This window comes from Myotis lucifugus, unplaced genomic scaffold (genome assembly GCF_000147115.1).
Source record: "Myotis lucifugus unplaced genomic scaffold, Myoluc2.0 scaffold_284, whole genome shotgun sequence".
In the NCBI taxonomy this organism is placed as follows: domain Eukaryota; kingdom Metazoa; phylum Chordata; class Mammalia; order Chiroptera; family Vespertilionidae; genus Myotis; species Myotis lucifugus.
The window spans coordinates 1,357,478-1,376,350 of NW_005871332.1; the positions used below are offsets into that span (position 1 = coordinate 1,357,478).

The 18,873-nt window shown below is 37.5% G+C and overlaps 1 protein-coding gene across 11 annotated transcripts in view; it reads right to left on the reverse strand.

Moving 5' to 3' along the window:
• KTN1 (kinectin 1) overlaps window positions 1-18,873 on the reverse strand; it is a 102,421-nt gene that overhangs the window by 50,881 nt on the left and 32,667 nt on the right. For 10 of the 11 annotated variants that reach the window (XM_023763432.1, XM_023763435.1, XM_023763431.1 and 7 more), the window contains exons 11-18: window positions 12,804-12,970; window positions 12,310-12,378; window positions 10,779-10,816; window positions 10,050-10,140; window positions 9,178-9,246; window positions 8,629-8,666; window positions 8,397-8,478; window positions 7,549-7,617 (exon numbers count right to left, since the gene is read on the reverse strand). In XM_023763432.1, coding sequence (XP_023619200.1) covers window positions 7,549-7,617; window positions 8,397-8,478; window positions 8,629-8,666; window positions 9,178-9,246; window positions 10,050-10,140; window positions 10,779-10,816; window positions 12,310-12,378; window positions 12,804-12,970 — 623 coding nt within the window. The remainder of the gene's footprint in view (window positions 1-7,548; window positions 7,618-8,396; window positions 8,479-8,628; window positions 8,667-9,177; window positions 9,247-10,049; window positions 10,141-10,778; window positions 10,817-12,309; window positions 12,379-12,803; window positions 12,971-18,873) is intronic. The other variant, XM_023763426.1, reaches the window with a different exon arrangement.

The window sequence follows — 18,873 nt, forward strand, 5'->3', positions numbered from 1 at the left end:
ATACAGAAGTCCTCATGGTCATAATTCATTGTGTATCCAGAAGCAGAGTTTCCCCTCAGTATCCCCAGGCCTTCAGCAGCTAGACACCCTGACAAAACAGGTTTAGGGTCTTTTCCTTGAACACTATCTTCCACCCATCCCTACCTGCTCTCTCCTAATTTCTCTAAGTTTCTTAATTTTTTCCCAATGTTATTACAACCATTTTCACAAACACTATTAATTTTTCCAATTTTCATTGCCAAATCCTAAGATTCTGCTTCTTACATATTTCTAAAATTAACCCCCTTTTCTTCTATTCCCTAGATTAGGCTCTCAGCTTTACTCTTCTCAACTATCACATCACCCTAATTCTTCTCCCTGCTTCTAATCCATAAGGATTATTTTGTGAGAAGTACAGAAAGAACTTCCAAATGGGAAAAATTCTTCCTACCATCAGAAAGGAGGTAAGAGTTGTCAAACATATATTAAATCCTGTATAATAAAAGCCTAATATGCAAATTGACCAAAAGGCAGAACAAGCTGTCAGCAGGGGGTGGGGCCGGCAAGCGGGGTGGTGCCAGGCCAGCCAAGGCAGGTGCCAGAGGGCAGAGGGAAGGGACGGTGATCAGGGGGCAGAGGGAAGGGATGGCAGCGACTGGCAGTGGTGGAGAGGCGATTGGAGGGAGGGGTAGACTGCTCTCCGGCTGGCACTGTCCCCAGATTGGCCCGCAGGTCGCCTCCCGTAGAAGGAGGCCAGATTGTGGCATCCCCCAAGGGCTCCTGGTCTGCAAGAGGGCACAGGCCGGGCTGAGGGACTCCCCCCAACCCCCTACCCCCCGAGTGCATGAATTTTCATGCACTGGGTCTCTAATCAGATTTATAAACTATGAAAAATAAATCATGCAGTAAGTTTACATCTTTTGTCAAGATGATTTTTGCCCATCTTAAGTCTCACATAAAGACTTAACACAAAATTTGTAACTATGCATGGTAATGGATTTTAACCACACTTACAGTGGTAATCTTTTCATAATTTACACAAATATCAAATCACTATGTTATATATAATGTTAGTGTCAATTAAAGCTCCATTTTAAAATGAAAGAAAGAAAAAAGAGGGCGGGAGAGAGGAAGGAAGGGAGGAAGGACGGACACATGCACGTGCCGGTGTGGCTCAGTTGGTTGGAGTGTCATCCCCATGCACTGACCAAAGGTTTTCAGGTTCAATCCCTGGACAGGGCACATACGGAAGGCAACAGATCAATGTTTCTCTCTCACATTGATGTTTCTCTCTCCCTGTCCTTTCCTCTCTCTAGAATCAATGAAAAACATGTCCTTGGTGAAGATTGGAAAAAAAGACAATACTATTAAGTCCAAGTTATCTTCACCTTAACCATTTAGTTGTATTTTACTTTTAGTCCTACATACTTCTCCCCTATGTAAATTCAATGTTTGAACACCTTACTGTCACCACACTGATCTATCTAAAATGCTAGACAAAATGCTCATTTATTCTTACAGCACCCTTCAATGGCATACCTATATGCCAAATCAAGTTCCTGATCCTTACACAGCATACAAAGTTCTTCATTATTAGGCCCTACTGACTCTCTACTCCTTACACCTCATACTTTGCAGTTCTCTAATATGCTCTAAATATACCAATTTTACCATATACTGTCATGACATTTAATACTGTATCCACTAGACCTGGAATGGTCCTCTTAGCCATTTGGCAAGTTCATGGCCCTTTTTCAAAATCACATTTAGCTGTCCCCTATTCTCTGCACATTTCACCCTCACCCTCCTTCAAATAGAATTCATTATCTCCTCCTCCTAATCTGTTCAAGAATTTTATTCATCACATTTTTCTGTATTATGTATCTATCTTCACACTAAACCTGTCTTGAAGACAGGAACCAATTCTCATCCATCTCTGTAGCCTCAGCATATAGCATAGTTTCTAGCATGTACTCAATTAGTAAATAATAAAGTGAATTCCTTTAAGGAGATCACAGTTTAACAAGTACTCTTGGTCAATTGCTCATTCACTATTCAATTGTACAAACTGGCCCAATTAGCATCTATCCAACATTTTTACCTTATACATTATTGATCAAATCTAATCCAATTTTTTTCCCTCCCTACCTAATTTTCAAAACTATATCTTATATAATAATGATTTAGTCTGCAGCAAAATACAACCAGGTAGCAGGGCAAGGAGAAAAATTGCCTATTCCCATCGTTTTACTTAATAATCTTGATCACTGAATCTTAAAAATCTACTAGAATAAAATAAAAAGTCGTGCTGCTCCTTTGCTAAAAAGTTAATATGCGCAAAAAAAAAAAAAAGGACACGTAAGAACCCTCATCCCCAGAAAGTTTTATTTTATTCTGAATAAACGAGATTTTGTGACTGATTTATTTGCATCATCTATAAATGGAGCTTTCACTTCTTTAGTGTATAAACAGGTTCCCTTACCTGGTGTTTGTTGTCTTTCTGCTTCCTACACCTTAAGAAACAACAACCTGGCACCATTGTTGGTTTCTGTTTCAATAAGGTCAATCTTTTCCTCCAGGATAAAAATCCATGGGGCAAAAGGACTACATTTTGTTAAATAACTGAACTGTTCATCTCTCAACTGTCACTTGGAATTCTGACTGCTGGGTAGGAAGGGGTTAAAGAAAGGTAAAAATGAAAAAACATTATACTAATCTTTATCTCTTCTTTTATTAGCAATAACAAAGAAATGACCAGAAAAAAGTCGAAGAGGTGGTTCTTTGGTCTGCCAAGACGAGATAAGTCAGAACTACAACCAAAAACATAACACCAGTCATATGCTTTCTACAATATTTTAAAATAAAAAAGAGAGTTTTCAGAAGAGAAAAATTCTAAGAATTATTAAAAAGCAAATCTTAAGTTAGTACCATAAAATGAGTTTCCACTCTTATCAAATAATTCTTTTAAATAAATTTTAAAAATGTTAATATAATTTTGTTCTGAGGACTACTTCTAAAACTTCATACAACTATTATTCGTTTAAAAATTTCATTTCATGCTGAAAGTTGTTATTTTAACAATACCTAAATGCACACAGAAACTTCACAGTAAAGGCTGACTAAATAAGGTAGAAATTAAAGGATTTTTAAAAATATATTTTTTTAATATTTATTAACTTTCACATGTGATAGTTTATATAAGATATTAAAATGGCAGTTTTAGGGCATCATATTACCTTTAAGAAAAAGAAAGCTTAAAGGCTAGTGGTTTCACTCTTGCCTAATGATAGAGAATTACCATTTTTAGTACAGAACAAGAGTCAAAAGAGTTTTAAAAATTCAGATTTTCTTTTAAACCTAAATACGATTTACCAGCATCTTTAATACTGGAACTCTAGGACAGATTGATAAGTTTCTAGGCATTTGCTTTAATCTCCCATAAAGTTAATTTAGAAAGTTTAAAACTACATATTGAAATATAGTGGGGCCTTGACTTAAGAGTTTAATTCGTTCCGTGATGGAGCTCGTAACTCAAATTACTCGTATGTCAAATCAAAAAGTGAACGAGTGAGACACGTGATGCTGGGCTGATGTTGTGGCGTTCACTGTGACGTTCACTGCGCCAACTAGCGGTGGGGTATCTGAAGCTGGCTCGTAACCCGAATTTTAGCTTGCAACTCAAAGCAAAAAATCGGCCGAGACACTGCTCGTATCTCGAAAAACTCGTTAGTCGGGACACTCGTAAGTCAAGGCCCCACTGTAGGTGTTCCAGAATCTCTAATAACCAACTCACAAAAACTACATTATACTTTTCTGGGTAAGAATTAACACAATCAAAAACCATCTATAAGCCCTGACTGCATGGCTCAGTTGGTTGGAGCATTGTCCTGTACACCAAAAAGTTTCAGGTTCAATTCCTTGTCAGGGAACATACCTAGGTGTGTGTTTAATCCCCAGTCAGGGTGCATATGGGAGGCAACCAACTGATGTTTCTCTCTCTGCCCATCTCCCCTACATGCATACCACCCCATTCTCTCTCTACAGTTAAAAAATGTTCTGGGGTGAGGATAAAAAATTATCTATCTGCCGTAGCCAGTTTGGCTCAGTGGATAGAGCATCGGCCTGCGGACTGAAGGGTCCAGGTTCGATTCCAGTCAAGGGCAAGTACTACCTTGGTTGTGGGCACATCCCCAGCGGGGGGTGTGCAGGAGGCAGCTGATCAATGTTTCTCTCTCATCGATGTTTCTAACTCTCTATCCCTCCCCCTTCCTCTCTAAAAAATCAATAAAATATATTTTATAAAAAAAATAAAAAATTATCTATCTATCATTTACTCTAATCCAGGTCATTGACGTTGCATCTCACAACCAGTATTTTATGTAGCACTAAAAATTAAAAATGCTGCCAACTCAAACTGTCACCAGAGACTGTAAGATACAGCCAGACTTCAAAGATGGATGCTAAATTAAGAGGTAGAAAAAAAACTTACAATTGATGAAATATCATCTCTCTTATAAGCTATACCTCAACAACATGAAATAAGAATAAGATTTAAGATAAGATTTAAATACCACTTTAGGATTAGAGGCATGAAATCATATTCCTGCACTAAGTATTATCTGTTCAGAATTTTCTCCTCTATTAACTTTAATTTGCAGGGGTAAAGAATATACAAAGTAATAAAGATTAAGCAAAGCACTTACTAGGTGTACCTGTTAATAATGTGGATATTTTTCAGTAGATGGAATTACACATATGTTGATATATATTGCGATTTGATATGTATGCTATTTTGTTGTATTGACAGCAAGCTTCAAAACTTCATATGTCAAATTTGCTGAAGGTGTTAACATCATAGATATTTTTACGCTTAAAAATGTCGAATTTTGTGCCAAAAAAAAGAGCATTTGCACGAAATTTTAGTTCATTACTTTATTTTGAAGAAAAGTGCTACTGAATACTTCAGGAAGCTTATGGTGAACATGCTCCATCTCAAGATACTTGTGAATGCTGGTTTAAACGCTTTAAAAGTGATGATTTCGATGTGAAAGACAAAGAACGTCAAGGTCAACTGAAAAAGTTTGAAGACCAACAATTACAAGCATTATTGGATGAAGATGGCGTGTCAAACTCAAAAACAACTTGCAGAAAGATTAAACGTTACTCAGCAAGTAATTTCCGATCGTGTACAAGCAATGGGAAAGATTTTAAAGGAAGGAAAATGGGTGCCAAATCAACTGAACAAAAGACGTGGAAAATCGAAAGTCACCAGTAAAATGTTGCTTCAACGGCATGAACGAAAGTCTCTTTTGCATCAAATTGTGACTGGCAATGAAAAGTGGATTTATTTTGAGAATCCCAAACGCACAAAATCATGGTTGATCCAGGTCAACCATCAACATCAACTGCAAGGCCAAATCGCTTCGAAAGAAGACAATGCTCTGCGTTTGGTGGGATCAGAAAGGTGTGGTGTATTATGAGCTTGTAAAACCAAGTGAAACCGTTAGTACTGATCACTACCGACAACAAATAATCCATCTGAACCAAGCTTTGATCGTGAAATGACCAGAATGTGCCAGAAGACACAGCAAAGTAATTTTGCTTCATGATGATACACCATCACACACTTCAAAACCAGTTAAAGACATGTTAAAAGATCTTGCCTGGGAAGTATTAACCCACCCGCTGCATTTACCAGACCTTGCTCCTTCAGATTACCACTTGTTCCAATCAATGGCACATGTGCTTTCTGAGCAGCACTTCAAAACATATGAAGAAGTGGAAAACTGGGTCTCTGAATGGTTTGCCTCAAAACAAGTTCTACTGGGACAGTATCCACAAATTACCTAAAATATGGGGAAAATGTGTAATGGACAATACTTTGAATAAAGCACTTTTGATGTTTCTTTTGAAATTATGTTTTCTTTGACTACAAAATTCGAATTATTAACCGATACACCTAGTAACTAGTATCAAACTGAAGGGAGGAGAAAAATAAGTGGATTATCCTGTTAGGATATTAGCAAAATACTTCCAAAATACTTCCACAGTACTTGGCACAGCTACTTACACCAATGCAATACCTGCATAAATGTGGATTATAAAATAAAAAAGAAAGTAGGCACCTGCTGAAAGAAGTGCTATCGTTTGCAATAACTTACATTTCAGCTTCCAATAAGTGTGTTCTAAAAATTTAACTGTATTAGAAACACATGCCAAGCTTCTATTTTAATGTGTCATCTAATATCAAGAGTTTTTAGAATATTTTTTAACACTGAAATTTGAAAAGTTGTGTAGAAGAGTATGAAGGCAACCCTCAGGAACAGACATAAAATGGATGTTGCCCAGGGCTCTAATTTATGGAGCTACTAGAGGCACGGTGCACGGATTCATGCACCAGGTGGGGTCCCTCAGCCTGGCCTGTGGACATCCCCCGAGGGGTCCCAGATTGCGAGAAGGCGCAGGTCAGGCCAAGGGACCCCAGAGTGCATGATCGGAGCCGGGGAGGAACCGCGAGAGGGCTCCGGGGTGTGTCCGGCCCGTCTCGCCCAGTCTTAATCGGCCAGACCCCAGCAGCAAGCTAACCTACCGGTTGGAGTGTCTGCCCCCTGTTGGTCAGTGCGTGTCATAGCGACTGGTCGAATGAACAGTCGGACACTTAGCATATTAGGCTTTTATTATATAGGATGCTTATTCAGGCTGCTAGAGTTTTGATGGCTTGCTATAAATATAGAAAAAATATGATGGCAGTATGGGGTGGAAATGAGATGGAAAAAATAAATATCTAAGGGAAAGATATGGAGGTTTAAAATAACTACTATATGCAAAGCACTAGGCTATACACTATTCATAAACTTACCCATTTAAATCTACCAAGTTTATGATGTAAATAAAATGTGAAAGACTTGGGATGAGAGGCCTCAGAAAGGTTAAGCAATTTGATCAACATCACTGCTTTAAATGCTGGTATTAGGTTTCGAGCCCATACTCTCTTTCTCTCCCTCCGTCTCTCTTTTTTTTAATTGATTTCAGAGAAGAAGAGAGGAAATGAGAGATAGAAACATCAATGATGAGAATCATTGATCAGCTGGCTCCTGCACACCCCCTACTGGGGATCAAGCCAGCAACATGGGCATGTGCCCTGACTGGGAATCAAACCATGACCTCCTGGTTCATAGGTCAACACTTAACCACTGAGCCACACTGGCTGAGCCAAACCCATTCTCCTTTAGGGAACCATGCTGCCTTAGAAAATGTGAAGCTCCAAGTCTGAGGACTTTCATCCTAAGAGCCAAATGCATCAAAATAACTTAAAATGTTCTTTTTATGCATCCTATTACATTTTTCTTTCCTTTGGGGGGGAGGGATGCTGACAAGCATGTTAGCATTAACTTCCTTTCAGGAAGTAAAGTTATATTTTCCTTAGTTTGGATATTTGATAAGCACAAAAACAATAAAAATACAATCAATATCTTTCAAAGTAAATGAACTGGTTACTATTTAAGAAGAAGCAAATCTTGTTATGTACTAGATATTTCTACCTTGTAACTAACTCATGAAAAGCCTTACCTGTTCAGAAACAAGGGTCTGTAGCTTCTGAACTTCTAATTGTAATGCTTTGTTTTGGTCACTTAAAATCTGGAAGAAAGAATCTCAATTTACTGTTTTATTAAGAAAAGGTAACAATGAAATAATTTGAGTAACTTTTTAAAAAAATATCAAACCCATATTATTGCTTTAAGTTCTAATAAAGTGGCAGGTGAATTATACACTAATGTACATAAGAATACAAATCTCACACGGCTCCAGTTTCCAGTTTTAATGAATACATTCCAGAGTACAGGAATACAGTACTAGTATAAAGTACATGTACAATAATCTCTAAAACAAATTCTACCGAGCCCCCTATTTCAGTCATGTAGTTTAACCCAAAACGGTGTTAACACTGTGCTTTGAACTGCTTTCATGTGTATTTCAAAAAGTTGAACAGTTTGTGCCAATGGAATCTAGGAAACCCTGCTTTCATAAGGGAGTACTAGTAAATAAAAGCCCCCAAGAAGCAAATCATACTACACAGAGATGCACTCTGGGAATCAGAATGCTTTACAGCACTCAAGCTGGTTGGCCAGACCAAAAACTAGCAGTGCATCAACAACATAGGCAGATAGAACCATCACAAAATACCAACTGAAAACTGTAGAGAAAAGGCAGGAGCAAAACAAATTTCAAGTCTGTTACAAGAAGAAATAAGATAATCTAGGCAAGAAGAATCTGATAAAATTCATTGCTTGTATAAGTCCCCAAATAAATTCTAGAAACACTGTTTCAGAGTCATTACACATAAAAGTAGTATTTCTAGATTCACTTCAACTGAAAACTATTACAAGGTTGTTCAAAAAACAAGCTTAATCACACACCTTAAATTCTTCCATTTTGTTTGAAATTTCACGCTGTAGCTGTTCTTCAAGCAGTCTTATTTTATCATCCTTAACACGAATACTATGAGAAAAAAATCAATTAAAACACGTAATATATTCAGAAAGTATACATAAATTATGTGCACAAGTATCAGTTATAAGCAGCTATATTTCCTGTAATTATAGTTGGACATAAATGTACGAATGACTCCATGTACAATACATTAATTACCTTTTATGCATTTTCTCCAGTTCATGTGCAGCAGCAGCCTGTGTTTAGAATGAGATGAGAATTATGTCATTTCTCAGGCAGTACTCTAAATTATTCTTTTACTTATTTTTACATATTAAAAAGTTACATTTTTATATATTTGAAGTAAAATTAAAGCAATATTAATACATTATGCAATCCAATATTTGTACTTATTGATCAACTTTTATCCTAATAAAAAGATATGTCCATTTTTAATTAAATGGTAGAAAGCTAGAACAAACCAGCACATTAAGAGTGTTTTAACTGTTCCTCTGATATATCAAAAGTGGTCAATTCTTTGGATCGAACATTAATTTCAACATGAAAATAATTAATATCTAGATGGGTTGTGAGAGGCATTGTAAAATAGAAGAGGCTTTCAACAACATACCATGCAGCCATACCCGAGTAACCATTATATTTATTTGCTATCTGCATGAGTAAAATTAGAGCTTGCAATACCAATAAAAATAAGTATAGACAAACTGAAATTCTGAGGTAAATGCTTAAAAAGCAATAAAGATCTACCTGTTCATTTGCCAAGGCCTGTAATTTTTGTACTTCAGCTTTTAGTAAGAAATTCATATTCTGTATATCCTAGAACAAAAAGGAAAAATAGAATTAGAAATACTTAATATAATTGACTTTGAAGCTTGCAAAACACTCTTCTACTTAAGCAAAGGTCTCAAAGCAAAAGTCTCACATTATAATTTCTTAAATGAGAAAGAAAAACCATCAATTCCTGATGTTTAACATATTTCCAAATTATTGTCAATTATATCATGTGAGAAAAAAACCTTTAAACTTTTCCTCTTAGAGGGGTAAAAAGGATTTTGTAGTTTAGAAAAGAGACACTTTTCAGATGAATTCGAGTATTTTCTTTTTTTTAAATATATTTTTATTGATTTCAGAGAGGAAGGGAGAGGGAAAGAGAGAGAGAAAAATCCAAAGATGAGAGAAAATCATTGGTCAGCTGCCTCCTGCACATCCCCTACAAGGGATCAAGCCTGCAACCCAGGCATGTGCCCTTGACCAGAATCGAACCACAGGTCGACGCTCTATCCATTGAGCCAAACTGACTAGGGCTAGAGCGGTGGTCGGCTCATTAGTCAACAGAGCCAAATATAACCAGTACGACGATTGAAATTTCTTTTCAGAGCCAAATTTTTTAAACTTAAACTATATAGGTAGGTACATTGTTATTAACTTAATTAGGGTACTCCTAAGGCTTAGGAAGAGCCACACTCAAGGGGCCAAAGAGCCGCATGTGGCTCGCGAGCCGCAGTTTGACGACCACGGGGCTAGAGTATTTTCTTCTTCATAAACACATATACTGATTACAAGATCAGGGTAACTCAATGACTGTAAAATACTGCAGCCATTTATAATAATTACTGTACCTTAAGTTCCTCCTCTTTACTTGTTAAATGATCATGTTCATTTGCTAAAGAATCTTCAGTCTGTTTTATCTGCTTATCCTTTTCTGCAATCCTTTAACGGGAAATACATTTGCACATTCAATAAATATTCAGAAGTCAAACCACAAATCAAAGCAGTTTCTCACATAAACTGTACCTTCCATTTCTGTAGTCCCCCTTTCAGTTTAGGAATAGCTGTCATATGCATTACTACAGATCCTTAAAATACCTACCCCTATTTTAAATCTTGAAGTGAAATAAGTAACTTTTTTAAGCTCACAACCCTGGCAATGTCAAAACCTGAGTTTAGGGCTTCTGAACTCAATTACACAATACACAAAAACACAGAACTTTGTTTTGGCCACCACCGTATAGTTAGATACAGAATACCTGCAACTACTTATTAGACACAAAAACTAACTTCCTCTGATCTCAAATCATAATTATCTCTCCCACATAACTGCTCAAGCCCAAATGAAAAAAATTCTCCAATTCTTTTTATGATGAAGACAAAACACAGAACATTTAACTTTTCAGGAGCCAAATCATTGAGAGGGATGGGGGCAGGCGAGAGGATGAGAGTTGCTCCAAATTTAGTTGCATTTTCTGAACAAGTTAGAATATAAATTTAATCATAAGTACTGAATCCAGCAGGTAATCAGTTAATGGTGACTAAGCAATTGTAAGAAAAATGTAGACAGGAAGGCTTACACTTTATGTAATTCTTCTGCTAGAACTGAAGCAGAGGTCTAAGAAAGAAAAACAGTGTCAACATAAAAGCATTTAGGACAAAGTTTAAAAGTTTTACAATAATCATTAAAAATCAAAAGAAATTAAAGTATATAAAATTATTAAGGCATCAGCTGGCCCATAGCAAGGGTTCATTAAATAGTAGCTATTATTTTTAAGGCAAATTTGATCACCAACATTCAACAAAGAAACAAAACATCAGGAAAATAGCATGAAGTTCATTTTTCATCCCTGTACTTCTTTTCCTTAGTAACTATTTCCAATAATGAAATGATAATAGTTCATGATTAAGGTAAGAATTACTTTTTGGTAATACCTATGCTGATCTTTACTTTTTAAAAGGTATTTATAGCATCCTCTAAGTATTTAATTCCTGATAGATTTCTAGAGCTCTCTTTCAGCTAATAACTTGGATTTTAATCCAATTTGAATTGATAATTTATATATACATACACCTCCATAAACACACAAGCATCCTTCCCTATATTAAATAATTCTTCCTAATTAATTTTAGACTACAGTTTCTACAAAGAAAGCAAATAGGGGGTGATGGTGGGGGGAAATGTTTGCTATCTCAAAGTTTTAGAACTTTAAATTTGCCTGAAACTTTAAAAACAAGTTTTTAATGTTAAAACTACTTTTTATATAGAAAGGTGATTTCTATTCCAAACTACTCATTTTTCTACAATTTTTAGAATTTTAAAGTTATAGAATTAAAATTCACAATATGTATATAATGGAAACAAGTTAAGTACTAGAAGTTTTTTCTTTTTTGTCACTGTTGTATTATTTATATTCCAAAGACTGTATCTACCTATCTATCATAATAAAAAAATATATCCTTTTTTTAATTAAATGGTAGAAGGCTAAACCAAATCAGCACATTAAGAGTATTTTAACTGCTCCTCTGATATCTCAAAAATAATCAATTCTTTGGATCGAACATTAATTTCAACAAGAAATAGTTAATACCTAGATGGGTTACATTAAAATGCTGCAAAAGAAAAATAGGTCTTGTAATACCACTTGCAAAACTTTGGAAGGTTTCTCCACTCACTAAACTGAAATATAAATCTTAAAATGACCCTTTTGCATATATAATCTGAGAGTTATGATCAGCATACTGCTACCACCTGAGGGAGTATAAAATTTTCCTTTATGGCTAGTCAATAGTAGAGAACACTTCTAATAGACAAATTACTATTCTTGACACCATTTGGCCAATTCCTCCTGTTTTGTGACAGAACTGTGGACATTTTTTTCTTCCTATGGCAAAAACTCTATAACCCACCTTTCAACTAGCTGAATTTGAATTTCTTATTGTTTCTTATTATGATTATCAGAGAGTTTAGCACTCAGGATCATCAATGCTGATTCAATGACTAGTCTCCCAATGACTAATCCAGTGCTCAGCACTCAACAGGCACTCAGGAGATTAGTTACACAGCTAGGAAGCTATTAGTAATGATAAACAGTAAGAAAGCACCATTACCTGGGCTGCTATCTGGGAGTGGAATTGTTGAATTTGAGCTTTCAAAGCTTCATTCTGCTCCAAAATATCCTTTCATAAATAGCAACCAAAAAGAAGAAAGGGAAAAGTGTGTTGTTACTAAATATACCAATGCATACGAACAAAATGAGTTACAGGTACATGTGTTTATCTTTAGAAAGGCATTCTTTGATTCCAAAAGACGTCATTTTACAACAATAATGTTAGGCATTCTTCTAAGAAAGTTAATTTACAAGGTAGAAATTAAGAATATGTTGTGTTGTTCCTAATCTAATACAAAAAGCCTAAGACTGTGGGTGAGGACATCTTTAAGTATATATTCAAAAACCCCATACTGTGACAAATGCTCAAAGATTAAGTTTTAATTATTCATCACCACTCCAGAATTAGGACAAGGCAGACTATCCTCCCTCTTCTATTCAGATACATCCAATTCCTGCCCACGTTTATTTTTTAAAAGAGAGAAAACTAGATACCTGAACTTGCATTTGTAGAGACTCTTCTTTATTCACCCTTTTTTGCTCCAATTCCATTAACTGCATTAGTCTTTGCTCCAATTGCTGTTTTGATACCAAGGTATCTGTAAGCTTACTATGCAGACTCTGTACTTCATTTTCTTTGGCCACAAATTTACTCTGTAAATCTGTAACAAAGCATTGTATTTTACAAAGGTCTCTTCCTTTCCTGGTTACTGATACTCATCTTTAGTGTAGACACGATCTCCTCTGGAAAACCCTCCTTGAATGTCTCCTCTGCTCCCTCCTTCCTGCCTGCATATGAACAGCCTATGTGCTTACTTTTAATCACAGTACCTGCCACACCATACTAATTCGTCTTCTCACCCAGCTTTTTGAAATCAGAGATTACCTTTTCTGAATCCAGAGCTATGACCAATGCTTGGCACACAGCACATGCATATTCAATAAATGTGTTAACTGAACAGTACATGATGTTTAAAACTGCTATATCATTTCTTTTTTTTATTGATTTTTTTTTTTTTTTAGAGAGAGAAACATCGCCAGGGAAGCAAAACATCGATCAGCTTCCTCCTGCATGCCCTCTACTGGGGATTGAGCCCACAACCCTGGCATGTACCCTGACCTGACCCAGAATTGAACTGGCGACCTTTCTGTGCATGAGACAACGCCCAACTGAGCCACACTGGCCAGGGCTATACCATTTCTTGATTTCCAATGACCTCTTAGTAAGTACTTTAGTAAGTTATTTAGTGAATTTCTTGTAAATTCCCTGTACTCTCCTACCTGGAAAGCAGAGAAAGATGCTGAAAGCTGACAAATGTCCTGGTGTAAGATGAAGTAAAAATTTTCTGTTTGCTTCTCTTCTAATAACCCCAACACAGAAAAGAGAGAAAGAGAGAGAGAGAGAGAGAGAGAGAGAGAGAGAGAAACTATCCTTGATGCAATCATAAGTAAATGTAACTCCAAAAATCACAAGAAATTAAGACAAAATGAATGGTGAGATGATCACTAACTTAGAGGAAAGGGAAAGGATTCTAAAAACCTAGAAAGGTTCAGGAAATCACAATACCAGGCATTATGAGAGCTGCTTCCTGGCCCCATAACACAATCAAGTCCAAAACAGGGAGAATAGAGATGGAAATAGAGGGAAGAAGAAGGAATGTGTATATGTGTGCATTAGATATGTTTTAAGAAAGGTTAGATGTTTCTTCCATAAGAAGATACTAATATCAGAATGGAACAGAATTCATAAAAGAGCTCCTGAAAATTAAAGACATAATTATAATGTCCAGGTTTAGAACTCAGAAGAGCATAATATTTCTTATCAGCAACAGAAGTTAAATCTGTGGGAAAATTATTTCCAACCCAGAACTCTACATCTAGTCAAACTATAAAACAAGCATGAAAGTAGAAAGAATAAAAACATTTTCAGATATACAAACATATGCATTTCAAGGCTTATTCTTGTGAAGCTACTAAAACATTTGCTATTAAATAAGAGAGGAAAGCAAGAAAGATGGCAGTGACACAAGATCCAAAAAACAGGATAAAGAGACAAAACTAAGTCTCAGGAAGATAGCTATGGAGCAAACCTAGAAAGTAAGGTACTCAAACAGGAAGACTAAGTACTCCAGACAGATGGTTCCAAGAAAAACTAATAGGGTCTCCACTATCTAACATGTTGAGAGGCTAGGGGAGGGGAAAATGTTAAAGGGAGTTTAACCACAGGAAAAAATATAAATGGTAAAAGATCAAGCAACTTAAAAACATAAAGCAATAATTAGCTCCAGAAAATTAAAACACTGTTCAAGAAAAGAATTGCAGTTTTAATATTTTTCTTGGCTCAGCACTGAGTACAGAGTCATAATGATGCAAACAATGAATATTGACATGATCAAAAAGTATACATAACCTTATCAGGAGGATGAGGGAAAGGTGGTGTGAGAGTATTAAGCACTCATTTTCTGTGACAGAAAGTTAACTGATGCCTATCATGAGACAGCAGTGTAAATATAAATAATATGCTTAATTAGAGATATGATACAATTGCAACCAAAGAATAAAATAGCTAGGAATAAACTTAACAAAGGATGTGAAGGACCTATATACTGAAAACTACAAAGCATTATTAAAAGAGATTGAAACACACACAATAAAATGGAAAGATATTCCCTGATCATGGATTAGAACAATCAACATAGTGAAAATGGCTATAGTATTACCCAAAACAATATATAGATTTAATCAATCCTCATCAAAATCCCAATGTCACCCTGGCAGATGTGGTCAGTGGTTAGAGGATTGCAGGTTTGATTCCCAGTCAAGGGTTCCCTCCCCACTCCCAGTAGGGGCAGGTATGGGAAGGAACCAGTGGATTTGTCTCTCTCACATTCATGTTTCTCTTTCTCTTTCTCTCTCTCTCTCTCTCTCTCTCGCTCTCTCTCTCTCTCTCCCCCCCCCTTCCACTCTCTCTGAAAAAGTAATAAAAAAATATCCTCAAGTGAAGATTAATAATAAGTAAATGAATCGCAATAGCATGTGTGTTTTTTAAGAAATAGAACAAAAAATATCACAAGATTTGTACGGAACCACTAAAGTTCCAGAATAGCCAAAGCAATCCTGAGAAAAAGAAAGAAGCTGGAGGTATCACATTATCTGACTTCACATTATTCTACAGGACTACAATAATCAATACAGCATGGTATTGGCAGAAGAACAGACACACCGACCAATGGAATAGAATTGAGAGCCCAGAAATAAAACCACAGGTATATGGGCAAATAATGTTTAACAAAGGAGCCAAAAACACACAATGGAGAAAAGAAAACCTCATCAACAAATGGTGCTGGGAAAATGGAAAGACACATGCAAAAGGTGAAATTAGGTTAATTTATCCCCATGTACATGAATTAATTCAAAATGGATCAAAAACCTAAATATAAGATCTGAAACAATAAATTACACAGGTAGCAAACTTATGGACCTTGGTCATAGAGAACATTTTATGAATTTGACCCCAAAGGCAAGGGAAGTAAAGGCAAAAATAAATAAATGGGACTATAACAAACTAAAAAGCTTCTTCACAGCAAAAGAAAGTATTAAAAAAAAAAAAAAAAAGGCAACCAACCAACTGGGAAATGTTTTTTTGCAAGCAACAGCTCAGACAAGGGATTAATATCCAAAATATATAAAGCACTCATACAGCCCAGCCGGTGTGGCTCAGTGGTTGAGTATTAACCCATGAACCAAAAGTTCATTGATTCAATTCCTGGTCAGGGCACATGCCTAGGTAGTAGCTTAATCCCCAGAAGGGGCGCTGCAGGAGACAGCCAATCAATTATTCTTTCTCATCACTGATAATGATAGAGGGACTTATAATGTGATAGAGCACCTGAATTAATCTGAAAAATAATCATATTATTTTAAATTTTAAAACACATATACTTATGTGAATAGGGGGTTAAGTTTCTTATATGTGAATAGGGGGTTAAGTTTTTCTTAAAGTTTACTTTTTTCAAGGCCTGTGCGAAGCGATTGAGGAGGTGACTTGGCTGTGAATCCAGCAAGCAGAACCGATAAGCAGGGTCAAACCAACCCACCAGGACTCAAAACATCATCTCATCACCTGATGACTAAAGACAATAGCTGACGTCTGCAGACCTCCAGGGCTGCACATATCTGCATTCCATTCCCAGCCTCATCCTAGCCCATGCCCCTTTATAATCCTGTCCCCTGCACCTTGCTGTAAGACAGGAATTGAATGCTTGTAGGCATGCTGTCTTCTTGGTTGGCTAGCCTTCTCAATAAACGCCTTATATGATTCAACCCGGCCTTCATTATTGGACACAGCGACGGGCAGCCAGAGTCCACCCAAGAGTTTCCCAGTAACAGTATTTTTATCTCTCTCTCTCCCTCTTTGAAATCAATTTTAAAAAATTTTTTTAATAAGCAGAGGACCTGAACAGACACCTCTCCCAAAAAGACATACAAACAACTATCAGGTATATGAAAAGATGTTCAACTTCACTAGCTATTAGGGAAATGCAAATCAAAACTACAATGAGATACCACCTGTTAGAAAGGCTATTATCAACAAGACTAGAGGCCCGGTGCATGAATTCATGCACAGGTGGGGTCTGGCCAGCCCACCACGATGGGGGCCGATTAGGCCAGGCCAGCAGGGGGGAGGGGCTATGGGAGGTTGGGGAGGGCCAATCGGGGCCCTGATCGGGCCGGTTGGCCACCACAGTGCAGGTCATAGCAACCAGTCATTCTGGTCATTTCGTCATTCCGGTCACTTGGCTTTTATATATACAGATGGCTTTTATATATACAGATAGGTAATAATAAGTGTTGAAGAGGTTGTAAAGAAAAAGGAACCCCCACCACTGCTGGTGGGACAATAAATTGGTACAACCACTATGGAAAACAGTATGGGGGTTCCTCAAAAAACTCTTCTGAGTATCAACCCGAACAACTCAAAAACATTTATTCACAAAGATATCTGTATCCCTATGTTCACTGCAGCATTATTCACAGTGACCAAGACATGAGACAACCAAAGTGTCCTTTGATAGAGAAGTAGACAAAGAAGATATGGCACATACTAAGGAATACTACTTAGCCAGAAGAAAAGATGAAATACTGGCATTTGTGACATGGAATGACCTTGAGAATATTATGCTAAGCAAACTAAGTTAGTCAGAAAAAGCTAAGAACCATATGATTTCACTCATATGTAGGACATAAAACTGAAACTCAGAGACACAGACAACTGGTGGTTTCCAGAGGGAAGGGGGTGAGGGGTAGTAAGGGGTAAAGGGGGCCAAATGTATGGTGATGGAAGATGATTTGACTTTGGGTGGTGGGCACACATTGTAATATACATATCATCTTATCATAGTAATGTACATTTAAAGCCTATACGACCCTATTAACTAATGTCACCCCAATAAATTTAATTTTTAAAAAAAGCAGTTACTTTCCATTAAAAGATCACTTATATTAACACTTGGAGTGCGGGTGAATTTCCCGCCAAAATATAAGATGGCTCTGTCTTTTGGTTTTGTTCCATCCACCAAAAGGGTGGATTACAAACAAATATTTGGTAATACGCAGTTACAATCGGCCCGAGTTTACACGTTTCCCGCACTCCACCGCAAATCTATATGAACCGAGTTAAAGACGGCTCCCGCGGAGTACGCGCAATTCACGCGAGCCGACTTAACTCGTTTCCCGCACTCCAACATTTAAAAAGTTATGATAGAAAACACTAAAAGCAAAAGTAACTGCTTTGGATCAGAGTACAGTTTTATTATTTATAGTTACACTAGTGGCCCGGTGCACAAAATTCATGCACGAAGGGGGATTCCCTCAGCCCAGCCTGCACCCTCTCCAATCGGGGACCCCTTGGGGGATGTCCGACTGCCGGTTTAGGCCCGATCTCTGTGGACCACTGGCTCCTAACCGCTCACCTGCCTGCCTGTCTGATCGCCCCTAACTGCCTCTGCCTGCCAGTCTGATCGCCCCTAACTGCCCTCCCCTCCGGCCTGGTCGCCCCTAACTGCCCTCCCCTGCTGGCCTGGTCGTCCCTAACTGCCCTCCCCTGTTGGCCAGATCACCCCTAACTGCCTCTGCCTCGGCCCCTGCCACTGTGGCTTTGTCCAGAAGGACGTCTGGATGGATGTCCGGTCTAATTAGCACATTACCCTTTTATTAGTATAGACCAGAGGCCCGGGGGGGGGGGGGGGTTCCCTCAGCCCAACCTGCAACCTCTCCAATCCAGGAGCCCTCAGGGGATGTCCTACTGACGATTTAAGCCCGCTCCCCATCATTTTCTGCTGTCTACGGGGCCTGCTTGGCCGCTCCCAGGTCGTCACGGCAGCAACAGCCAAGCAGGCCTTGCTCTCAGCAGCCCACCCCCCCACCCCAGGACTGGAGGACTCTAGTGGGGCTGAGGACTGGACGCCACCATCTTTGTATCAGAGTGATGGTTAATTTGCATATTACTTTATTAGCTACGATAGTTTATAGTTATATATAGTTTTGATCTTGTTTGGTTTTTTTA